Source organism: Culex quinquefasciatus, chromosome 1 (assembly GCF_015732765.1).
Source record: "Culex quinquefasciatus strain JHB chromosome 1, VPISU_Cqui_1.0_pri_paternal, whole genome shotgun sequence".
Taxonomy (NCBI): domain Eukaryota; kingdom Metazoa; phylum Arthropoda; class Insecta; order Diptera; family Culicidae; genus Culex; species Culex quinquefasciatus.
The window spans coordinates 115,340,859-115,353,934 of NC_051861.1; the positions used below are offsets into that span (position 1 = coordinate 115,340,859).

General features: G+C 34.5%; 1 protein-coding gene across 1 annotated transcript in view; it reads left to right on the forward strand.

Moving 5' to 3' along the window:
- Positions 1 to 739: 739 nt before the first annotated feature.
- The window catches only part of LOC6046923 (putative uncharacterized protein DDB_G0274535), a 110,200-nt gene continuing 97,863 nt past the window's right edge, over positions 740 to 13,076 (forward strand). Inside the window, exon 1 of the mRNA XM_038248803.1 lies at positions 740 to 1,365. Coding sequence (XP_038104731.1) covers positions 1,263 to 1,365 — 103 coding nt within the window. The 5' untranslated portion in view covers positions 740 to 1,262. The remainder of the gene's footprint in view (positions 1,366 to 13,076) is intronic.

Sequence of the window (13,076 nt, forward strand, 5' to 3'; positions counted from 1 at the left end):
AATCATTCAGGCTTGTAAAACAAAATATAAATGTCCAGCAAATCCAAAGCACTCCCACCCAAACGACTTCCCCTTTGCTAATGGGTCCCAAAACTAACCAAACAGACAGACACGCTCTGCACCATTCCGAAGTAATATTTTATACATCATATCACTGCCATCCGAGTTGGATCCCCTTGGAGACCAAAGCTCCCCCTCCCCTCCCACCACGGATCCGTAACGTGATGATGATGCCATATCATATGCAAATACTCCATTTCCTGACCTACCGGCCGTGTGCATCGTCAACCGCAACAGGACCGGGGAATAGTGAGCACGAGCAGGCATCAAATGAAACATTTAGCCAGCAATTTCCCCTCCAAGATCCCGCTTTTGCCCTCTGAGCCTATCTTTTTTGGTCAAGGTGCTCAAATTTTAAGGTTGGTGATTTTTGATTTTTTAACCTCATCAAAAGAAAGTCACTGACAGCTTTCAAAATGAACGAACTTGACATTCACTCTAACCTTAAAGTTTTTAACGCCCCGAAGCCGGCAACTATTAAACACCATCGCAGCAGGCCATCTGTTATCATCCCACCCGACAAAAAGTGAGTTCCCATCGCGAGGTAACTCACGCGGTGAACCCCTCGCGAATCATGTGCTCGTTCGGGATGAACTCGGCGCCGAAGCTTCGGCCCCCCCTGCAAGTATGCTGTGCACGCCTTAAAGTAGGCATCCAAACAGCTGCTCGACCAGTTTGCTGCTGCGAACCGGTTCGGACGGACGGAACACTGCGTCGTTTCGGGAGGGGTTCTTTCGAGTTCTCGGATTCTTTGGATGACGGTGCAATCCGGAAATTGAAACGGGGCTTGCTTTGATTGGGTGGCACTAATAACCCCAGTGGAGGAGTGCAAAGTGTTGCACTAGCGATGCATAAGCGGGGAAATCGAAGAGGCGTTATGTATCGCTAACGTAACTTGTGTAGTGTGGGAAATTGCTCCCTTTGAGGGCACGGAAATTGGTGTTGGTGATTGGAAGTCGTGAAGAATTGTGCAAAACCGTGTAAGGTGTAAATCATTTTCCAATCAATAGCGAAGCGCTAGCGCGCGTGAAGACCCGTGAAAAGCCGTGCGAAAAGGTGATTTATATACGACGGGTGTGAAAGTTTTCCCACCGCCGGGGCTCGTATTAATCATTTGGGGAGGCGGTCGCAGCTGGATATCCGGACCAAAACCATCATATCAGCACATCGGTTGAAGGAGAAGCAGCAGCAGTTTGAGCGGCATGTTTTGGATACTGAGGCGAACCGGAGCGGTCAACTTTTTCAACTCCATCAACAACAACTACGCGGCCAAGGGAGGCTCGAGTGGGGCCGGTGGGAATGCTGGTGAGTTGAGGTGTTTGGCGGAGAAGTCAAATTGAGGGCTATTTTTAGGGGTCTACACCAGTCTGGTCTGGTTGTGTTCAAGGTTGGAAGGTGCGATTGATGACCTAGTCACGGTGGGAGGGAGAAAGTTTGCGTCAGGTGTTGGGAAAAGATTAGAGGGAAATGGATTAATCAAACGGATTAGGATGGTTTTCAAAGTTTGAAACTCTCTGTAAGATATATCACGTAAACCATAATTTGAAGATACATACTTAAGAATGCACAACAATCAAGGAAGACGTTGTCTTCTTATTTCAAAATTCCCAAACTTACGGACCCGATCCTGCAACAATCTGTTTGCAAAAACAGTCAAAACATGTTGAAAATAATGTTGTAAACAGTACTTTAGGGGACGAATCCAAAATCCCGTACTTATCAAAATACTATAAATTTGATAGCAAAAATAGGTCATTCCTGGTGTCGTCTACTTGGAGGATAAGTGTGTTGCATAGTGGTTCAGATCGCAAAATTAAGTTGATAATAGATTTTACGAAAAAGGGCCGTCCTGAAGCTGGTATCTTTAGAAGAGTTGCTGCAAATGGGAAGGAGAAATTTATGGTTTGGTTGAGCGATAAGGGTGTTTTTGAAAATATAACTTTTCAGAAATATTCTACTACGCCTTCTACGACAAAATTTAGAGGACAAATTTTCGTCGCCGTCGTGCTAACTTGTCGTACGTTCATTTTGGGCCAAATTGAGTTAAGAACGCCATTTTGTGCCGCTCACAATGCCTCACCTTTTTGTTAACTCCGTGCATTTTTGTCACTTTTCATATGTAAGAAGTTTCAACACAGCCTGAAAATTGATGTAAGTGTGACAAAGGGCAAAGGGATTTCAGGCCAGCCTGACTACCGTAAACATTTTCAATTATATTTCGGAACTCCGGCAATCAAATTCAACCAAACTTCGGGACAGTGAACAGAACGGTCAGCCAAACAAAACGTGTTTGTTATTGTTTACATTGCGTGCTCTATTGTTTGTTTATTCAAGGTCAAACATTGAAACGCGTTTTTCTCGGAACGTCAAAAAGCGACGTACGACAAGTTAGCACGACGGCGTCGATTTGAACAAACCTTGAAAAATATGTTTTTTGAACGTAAAATTTCAGGGTTAAATTTTACAGCAAAGTGGTATAAAGGGCACTTTTAGTCGAGATGGATCTGTCTTTTATAAAGTCAATTTCTAGATTTTTTTAAAAAAAGGGTCCTATAAGCTATTGTGTTGCATATGTTTATAGGGCCTAATAAAAAAAAGTCAGGATTTGGACTTGAGAGTTAAAAGTTACAGCCATTTAAATTTAAAAAAAAAGATGATGCAATTTATAAACTTAAATTCCACAATAAATGCTTAAAAAAATATGCTGTTTTTTCCTTTAAACTAGAGATTTCTAATTTTGATAATTTCTGATATGATATAAATCGAAAGTTTTTCAACAACATATTCTTCCAAGTAATTTTATCCGCTGAATCTGAATCCCTCAGAATTGAGCCAAAGTGTCAAAATTACAATTGTTGGTTCCTAGAGGGTAAAGGCAAATAGAATAATCAAAATTTAAATGACAAGCAACGGTTTCTACAATTGAGTGGAAAAGGTGTCGAAAAATGCATTATAGTTCGGTACAGTTGCTTTACAATCATTAGTTTTCAAATAGTCTAAGTTTGACGAAGCCAAAAATTTAAAGCACCTTGTTACGGAAATGTTAGTTGTTTACTTTTTTTTTTCTATAAGAAATAAGCATGTTTTGACATTTAAATCAAATTGTCAACTTTGACAAAAATCCGGGTTGTACTCGAGGAATGAAATCTTTGGGACATTTATAAAAAAAAGCAAAGCAATCCACTTTAACGACCCCCTTTTGTGGTCTCTGTTGCATGTTTCTGCTCATTTCTAGGCGTCCGAAGGTTATGTGTGGTGAGTCACCCATAGCCTCTTTTTACGCAAATGGACCGACGTTTTACTTCCCCATCCGATAGAAGGCGTGATCAGGCAAATCTCGTCTCGAAAAATGCCACCGGGTCCGTCTGGGATTGAACCCAGGCCATACTGGGGTTCAGAGGCTACCACGCTAACCACTAAACCACCGGACCCGGCTATTTTTGGTAGGATGAGTGCTTGAGAAATGCAATCTTTAGGATGTTTACATGATTTGAAAATGTAATTTTTTTAAGAGAGAATAAAAAAGATTTTTTAACAAATCATGAAAAATTAATCGAAATCCAAGCAAGTCTAGCAAAAAAAAATTACGGGAAAATATCAACAAAATTTTGCAGAAATATTGTGTATTTGGTGAATTTGTTTGTTTGTTGATATTTTTTTTCCTGCTAAACCTTTTTTCAGGATTATTCCTTACCAAAGTTTGCCAACATTTTGCCTTTGATTTTATCATGTTGTCTTTGTCCTAATAGTGTAAAAACATTTTAAATGTTTATTGCGCAATTCTCACTAACTTGGACTTCGCACTAAATTATTGCTATCGAGCGCACTATTGCGACTTGTCAAACTGGCTTGGGAAATCTTAATTTTCTCAAAAAATGATCAAAGCGAGCTGATGTCAATCGCAATTTTAAAGTGCGAATGTCCAGTTTGGTGGAAACTGCGACTGGAAATGTAAATAAACAACTGCTGGTTGCCTAGTTTTTGGAAATTTTGTTGTCAAAAGTGCGAGAGAAAAGTGCGGGCCAAATCCAAGTTACAGTGCAAGGATCAATAGATTGTGTATAAAAAATATTAATCATTTTTTACTACGTGGTTTATGAATGGTACATTAGGGTGCCCAGAAAAAAGACCCCGTGCTCCACAAGCGAAAAAAGTTTGTTGGGTTATTTTAGACATCTATGCCAATTTGAGCGGAATTGGTTGAGATTACCCCATTTTAAATCGCTAATAACTTTTTCGAATCGATTTTTACAGCCTCAACTTTTGCAAATATATGGAAGAAAATAGCGCACCGTGCAGACCAAACCGTAAATAAAATACAAACTTTAGCTTTGAGTATCAATGGGTAAATGTTGACCGATTTTGCTCATATTTTACCCAGAGTCCTTAAATAGCTCAAGGAACAATACTCAGCTTGTGGAGCGAGGTTTTGAAAAAAGGTCCCACATTCGAAGCATCCTAATGGTACGTTTATCACTGTCTCTCTAATGTTCCTACTTTATTTCGAACAAAACAATATAAACAGATTAAAAATGAAGAGTAAACGAGCAGTCTGGTACTGATCGATACTTATGTAAACATCAACTGGTATCAGTAGCATTGACATTTATTTATATGTACTTCGTTTTCGGCCCATTTACATTATTTTGTCTGATTTGTGGAAAGAAAATCTTTAGTTAATCTCACCGGAAACATGACAGTTTAAACGAAAAGGCTCTGACAGAAAAATTTATACTTGTAATTGCGTCGATTTAAAAAAAAAAATAGATGCATAAATCTAGGCACATTTAGTACGCATTCTACGACTAAGCTTTAATAGTCTTAACATGGGGCTGAAGAGACAAAATGCGTTACGTAATTTTCGAATGCTCCCCACTACTACAACTGCACTACAGCTCTAAGCATAAACAAAGTGGAAGGCTATGTTCAAACTGAAACGTGACATTTTTTTTTTGCTGCTGAAGTGATATGTTTTGAACTATTGTGGATCTGTTGATATAGACTTTTCGCTGAAAAATTAAGTGCTTCGTGCGTATTTGTTTTCCACGTGACTAAAAAATGCGTCAGAAGTGTGAATCATAAGAGCAACCAAATGGGAGTTCCGAGATTATGAATCTTTGAAGCGCAGTGATAATATCGGAGTATGATTATTCCTTGGATTATTCAATATTATGTCGCAGGTGGCATTCATAATTATTGATAATTCGTCGCTAACTTTTCAAAAAGCTTCACTAAAATAAGTTTTACGGGAGATATAGCGCTTATTGAAATGTTCTAAATCTAAAGTTTTGTTAACTTCGAATACCTCAAATGCCTGACGCCATCGACTTTTCTATTGCTGCCTAAATAAATTATTGATCGATTGCAATACTTGCTACTTCTTGGTAGCATTTTACGAACAATAGATTGGTTGACAGTTCTAAATTGCGAACCACTATTCAGCACCCACCACCCTCTACAACCCAACCCCGTCTCTAAGCGGGCTTCGATCTAAAAAATCGCCAAAAAACAAATTTTCATCCCATTTTTAATCTTTAAAATGCATTGGAAAGAAACACTTCTGAAATATCAGAAAATGTTAAGGTTAGAGGTGTGACTTGTTTTATGTGACTTTGCCAATAATTTACAAAATGTCATTATTTTTGGCGTCAACTTTGGCTTTGTTTTTCAGTAGCAATTTATAATGTTTATGATGGAAAAAGTATGTAGTAATTTTAATAATTTAATTTACTTTAAATAATAATAAACTAAACAAGATAAATGCAAATATAAATATTGAAAATAAAGCAAAGGAAAACATTAAACAAGATGAGTAAAGTTTTTCGTAGGACAAAAGTTACTCCAATTTTTATTTTCCCTTGTTCAGGGAAATCAAGGGAAAAATAAAAAAAAACATCGTAAAAATATGGGCCTGAGAGGGTTAAAAATAATTAACTTCTAGAGGCTTTAGATTGTTTATCACCACGTCATTCAAAAGCTTTCAAGTCTAACAATAAAAATTAGTTTTAATTAGAGAAAAATGATGATCAATGTCAATGTTTATGGCTGTTATTTTTTTTGTTTTGTGAACTCAATCAAGAATTGATACTTTGCCTCGACTTTTGTTTTTGAGTTGTAATTAAAAAAAAATGAAAAAAGCAATTTTAGCAAAAAATCTTATCATAGAAAAAAAAAACCCTAAAGTAAATCTTCGAACATCTGCGCTGAACATTATCAACACTTTGTTAATTGGCCACAAACGCCCATAAAATTTGAAACTCACGCCGTGCCAAATCCCAGAGCGGTTGGCTACATTTATTTTGTCTGAAACGGTTTGTAGCAGTGATGACAAATTTGTCTTATTTACTTTGGTTTGCCTTTCTTCTAAAAAATATTAAAGGTAAGAAGTTTAAATTCGTTTTTGAGAAATAACAAAATAAATCGTTAAAGGTTAACAAAATATAGGACAATTTTGCAATCAACCAACAACCAATAGAAGAGCTCCTGCCAAGTCATCGCCACGTGGAGTCATAGATCCCATGGGAGGGTGTCTCGCTCTCAATTCCAGCACGTCATCCTGGTGGATTTTTGTCGCACCTTCCAACGGTGTCTGACCACAGACTGCCCTGACCGCCCCAACTGGACGCGTTGGGGTTTGGGGCAGAGAAAAAAAAACCCACACCGTCATTATTGGTGGTGACAGAGCGGTTTCAATTTTGGTATCCGTTTTAGTCTATTCAAAAGAGATTTTGTGGTAATTTGCATGGATGTGGGTGAGGATGGTCGATGTGGTTGTGGGTGATGATTAGGAAAGATAATCCTACCTACATGCAAACCACATGCACTTATTGTTCTTTTGAAAAGTCAATGCAACCGGAGAGGAAAGGAATCCTTTTGTCCTTCCATTGAACAAGGAAAAGCATATGCTTTAGAAAGCATGTCAGAAACGGATTAACTTCATAGAAAGATGATGTTGTGTGTGCACAAGAACAAAGGAATTCTTTTTGCATTTTAATATTGCAATTTGTATGGTTTGATGTTATTATCTGGAATTTTTTCTCAAATACTTTTTTGAAAACAACAGTCAATGTTTTTCTTTACATTTGTCTATTATTTAAAAAAAAAATCTCAAATAAAATGCGCATGTAGATGAATAAAATACACGCTTTTCAATCCTCAAAACGTGCCAATTGTCACAAACCCCACATGTGTCGAACACCCCTTCTTCAGCAGACCTAAAATCCTTCTTTAAATAACAACAAAAAAGAGGCACTTTCAATAAAAGAGGCACGTGCAAATTTTCTCAAACCACCATTTCATTGCCCCGTTGTTGATTGAATGCTTCAACTCGCGCGTCGGGGCTTTTTCCAAGTAATTACAACCACCATCGTTCCAGGAAGGCTCCGTCGAAGGAAATTGCTTGAGAAAATTTCGTCTCAGCAGGCCGGGCGAGGGCGGGGGGCTCGATCAAAGCTGTCACACGAGCTGTCACTTTTGCGTTGCGATGGAGACAGAATCGAGCGTCGCCACAAACAACTTTTTATTCTTACTTTTGCAACACTTTTCTTGGCTTACTTTTCGCGTTGGTCTTGATTTAAGAGCGAGTCCACGAACAGGGCATACCCCTTTGTATGGGACGTCGTTTGGACCTCACCAATCTGCCTGAAATTTTCAGGGGTTGTTTGTACATATAAAACTAGCATCTGGCCAAAATATGAGCACTCTAGGTCAACGGGAAGTGGGGCAAATCGGGACACAAAGTTTGAAGGTTCAAAAACGTCAAAAATCTTAAAAAGACTATAACTTAGGCAAAATTCAGATTAATTTCAAAATTAAAAATGCATCTGAAAGGGCATAAAAAATGCAACAAAATGCAGGGTAGAGCATCCTAATTGGTTAAATCTAAAGGGAGTTATTGGCATTTTAATGAAAAAATAGCATAATTTTAAAACTCAAATAAAAAAGTGTTCCATCCAGATATCAACTCGGTTCGACCTGCAGCTTGTAGGGGACATCTGGGACTACCATCTGAGACTGAGAACGCTTTGGGTAAGGCAGTTTAACATATTAAATAGACACTTTTACTTTTAGTGATTTTTTTGGTTGTAAATTTTTGCTCGGGGGACCCCTTAGATCCCATTTTTTGGTGATAATTTTATCATATTCGTGTTCCTGAGACAATTTCACATTAGGAACATGCATTAAAATGTTTATTTTCATCCATTTTAACCATTTAAAAAATGAAAGTTAAAAAAAATCTTCGATTCACATTCATTGAAAATCAAGTTCGTTTCCAAGGATACTAGATGACACCAAAAAAAAAAGCAGCTTCTTAATTTTTTTTCACATTCATTTTTTAAAGGGTTAAAATGGATCAAAATAAACATTTTTATGCATGTTTCTATTGTGAAATTGTCTCAGGAACACGAATATGATGAAATTATCACCAGAAAATGGGATCTAAGGCAGGGGTGCTCAAAGTTTTTTGAGGCCGGGCCAAATTTGAAGCTCAAATGAGCTTGCGGGCCAAATTTTCAAAAAAAAAGTTTATTAAAAAAAATACGTTATTTTAATTTAAAAGATTTAATTGTTGTTATTGAAAAAAAAAATCAATTCAAAATATTAGAAACCACAAAATAACGGTTTTCTATCGGTATTGTTGATTTTATTGTTTCAGGTATTTGAAAAAAAAGTTTTTCGCTGAATGTACTTGTGTTTAAAAAAAAATTAAATAAAGTTTTGTTTTTATATTTTGAAAAATGTTGACATTACATGTTGAACAATTCATCTAAAGGCGTAATTTTATCTATAAGTTAAATGTGGTTAATGAGAAATCGTAGAGAGCCAGATTTTCAACATTTGTTTATCGAAAATTCATTAGAATTTCAATTATTTTTAATAAACTCAAACATGCTCAAATGTGCAAATGCAAAAGAATGCATATTTAATTAATTTCAGCTAATTACACTTTAATTTATTTTTTTTGTGAAGTTTTTTGAAAATATATTTTTGCTCCTGTTTTTTCGAGCCAATTTTTGAATAATGGAAGGGGAGTGGGTTGATCAACGAAAGCTTTGTAAAATATTTGCAACAAACTTGATCCTCCGATTTCCACATTTTGTCTGCCTGAATCAGTTGAGAGTCAATCAGATTCGTTATCTAACTGTAATGAGGTCGAATCCCGAAGGAAGTGCAATGTAAGTTTGAGGGTCAGTTCATAAAAGGGTCATTATGGCTTGCAAATTAATAAAGAAAACTTATATTTTTGCAAATATTACAGAATTATACCTAAGTCAAACTTGAACGTTTTTAAATATTTCCAAAAATGTTTGATGAAAGTTTTGACGATATTTACTAGTTTCACTCACATTGAAACGTGTGAAATTGTCTAAATTATAACATTTTTTGAACAAATTATTTGTATCCTAATATTGAAATTGAAAAATCATAAGTTTTTTTAACTAACAAAAAATAAAAAAGATTAGCATATAAAAGTTTTAAATAAACCTCCATTTGAAAAAAGGATAAAGTCACTTTACAAGTAGTCAACGGGCCATTTTACGTGATCATTCAAAATGGGTCCGCGGGCCACAAAATATCACCTCGCGGGCCACGTTTGGCCCGCGGGCCATACTTTGGTCACCCCTGATCTAAGGGGTCCCCCGAGCAAAAATTTACAACCAAAAAAATCACTAAAAGTAAAAGTGTCTATTTAATATGTTAAACTGCCTTACCCAAAGCGTTCTCAGTCTCAGATGGTAGTCCCAGATGTCCCCTACAAGCTGCAGGTCGAACCGAGTTGATATCTGGATGGAACACTTTTTTTATTTGAGTTTTAAAATTATGCTATTTTTTCATTAAAATGCCAATAACTCCCTTTAGATTTAACCAATTAGGATGCTCTACCCTGCATTTTGTTGCATTTTTTATGCCCTTTCAGATGCATTTTTAATTTTGAAATTAATCTGAATTTTGCCTAAGTTATAGTCTTTTTAAGATTTTTGACGTTTTTGAACCTTCAAACTTTGTGTCCCGATTTGCCCCACTTCCCGTTGACCTAGAGTGCTCATATTTTGGCCAGATGCTAGTTTTATATGTACAAACAACCCCTGAAAATTTCAGGCAGATTGGTGAGGTCGATGCGAGATGGGTATGCTTTGCTCGTGGACTCGCTCTTAATGTGAACGCGACCATGGCGAGCATTTTTCACTGTTTTATTTCCACCAAGGGGGGGAAAACAAACAAAATCCGCGAGCTTTCCAAAGCTAATATTTTGCGCGGGAAAATATTAGCATTTTGTCGCGTCGCAGAAGAGGAGCTGCTCTGTCAGATTTGGATCGCTAGATGATGATATGGCGGAAAGGAAAACATTGCTGGAGCAAAATGGCGCAGTTACTTTTGTGTTCTTTATTTTGTTTGACGAGGGACGAAGAAGACAGTTTTAATTACATTTTCAATTGAATCTTTATTTCTTTGTGATGGTTTAAAATTTTACGTCGATTATTTTTGATGTAAAATCCTCTTGAAATTGTTCTAATTATTTGTTTAAAAAATCATTAACCATTTCATAATACCAACACACTAATGATTAACTTCCTGGGAATGTCGTGATTATGTCGGGAACGTTAATTGGATTCACGTGGAGGGCCTCCACCGAGTCCGCCCACACAGAAGAGATCAATGTGGTTGATGGCAGACGGCAGACGAGGTAAACAGCTCACTAATTAGTTTATTGATTAGCTCTAGCGCTTGGTTTGGGGAGTGTGATTTGCACCCCACGTGTATGGGGATTTGCAACGAGATTGTAAACTGTCGAACCATCTAGAGAATTTATGTATGGTTAGGAATATGAATACTGTTTAAAAAATTTGATCAATTTTGGGTATTTTTTAATTGTTTTTGTGATTTCCCATAATTTTATGAAAAATTGGTCAATTTCAATATAGAGCTATGAAGAGCGAATAGTTAATAATTTACAGTTAATAAACAACTGATATTTCTTATGCAAAGGCCAAATGCAAATTATTGCTGAAATTCAAATTCACATAGAAAACCCTAAATAAATTATACTATTCTATAAATTCCTATTCTGATAAATTTCTAGAAATTCTTAAATTTCTTGAATTATTTTTTTTGATTTTTTTAATGTCTTTTTTTAGATTTTTCAATTTTTTTTAGTTTTTTATTTCCTTGAATGTCCTAATTTTCTGAATTTTTCGATTTTTTGAAATTTCTTGATTTTGTTGATTGAATGTGAATTTGTTGAATTTGTTGAATTTCTTGAATTTCTTGAATTTCTTGAATTTCTTGAATTTCTTGAATTTCTTGAATTTCTTGAATTTCTTGAATTTCTTGAATTTCTTGAATTTCTTGAATTTCTTGAATTTCTTGAATTTCTTGAATTTCTTGAATTTCTTGAATTTCTTGAATTTCTTGAATTTCTTGAATTTCTTGAATTTCTTGAATTTCTTGAATTTCTTGAATTTCTTGAAATTCTTGTATTTCTTGGATTTCTTGAATTTCTTGAATTTCTTGAATTTCTTGAATTTCTTGAATTTCTTGAATTTCTTGAATTTGTTGAATTTGTTGAATTTGTTGAATTTCTTGAATTTCTTGAATTTCTTGAATTTCTTGAATTTCTTGAATTTCTTAAATTTCTTGAATTTCTTGAATTTCTTGAATTTCTTGAATTTCTTGAATTTCTTGAATTTCTTGAATTTCTTGAATTTCTTGAATTTCTTGAATTTCTTGAATTTCTTGAATTTCTTGAATTTCTTGAATTTCTTGAATTTCTTGAATTTCTTGAATTTCTTGAATTTCTTGAATTTCTTGAATTTCTTGAATTTCTTGAATTTCTTGAATTTCTTGAATTTCTTGAATTTCTTGAATTTCTTGAATTTCTTGAATTTCTTGAATTTCTTGAATTTCTTGAATTTCTTGAATTTCTTGAATTTCTTGAATTTCTTGAATTTCTTGAATTTCTTGAATTTCTTGAATTTCTTGAATTTCTTGAATTTCTTGAATTTCTTGAATTTCTTGAATTTCTTGAATTTCTTGAATTTCTTGAATTTCTTGAATTTCTTGAATTTCTTGAATTTCTTGAATTTCTTGAATTTCTTGAATTTCTTGAATTTCTTGAATTTCTTGAATTTCTTGAATTTCTTGAATTTCTTGAATTTCTTGAATTTTTTGAATTTCTTGAATTTCTTGAATTTCTTGAATTTCTTGAATTTCTTGAATTTCTTGAATTTCTTGAATTTCTTGAATTTTTTGAATTTCTTGAATTTCTTGAATTTCTTGAATTTGCTGAATTTGCTGAATTTGTTGAATTTGTTGAATTTGTTGAATTTGTTGAATTTATTGAATTTATTGAATTTGTTGAATTTGTTGAATTTGTTGAATTTGTTGAATTTGTCGAATTTGTTGAATTTGTTGAATTTGTCGAATTTGTTGAATTTGTTGAATTTGTTGAATTTGTTGAATTTGTTGAATTTGTTGAATTTGTTGAATTTGTTGAATTTGTCGAATTTGTTGAATTTGTTGAATTTGTTGAATTCGTTGAATTTGTCGAATTTGTTGAATTTGTTGAATTTGTTGAATTTGTTGAATTTGTTGAATTTCTTGAATTTCTTGAATTTCTTGAATTTCTTGAATTTCTTGAATTTCTTGAATTTCTTGAATTTCTTGAATTTCTTGAATTTCTTGAATTTCTTGAATTTCTTGAATTTCTTGAATTTCTTGAATTTCTTGAATTTCTTGAATTTCTTGAATTTCTTGAATTTCTTGAATTTCTTGAATTTCTTGAATTTCTTGAATTTCTTGAATTTCTTGAATTTCTTGAATTTCTTGAATTTCTTGAATTTCTTGAATTTCTTGAATTTTTGAATTTCTTGAATTTCTTGAATTTCTTGAATTTCTTGAATTTCTTGAATTTCTTGAATTTCTTGAATTTCTTGAATTTCTTGAATTTCTTGAATTTCTTGAATTTCTTGAATTTCTTGAATTTTTGAATTTCTTGAATTTCTTGAATTTGCTGA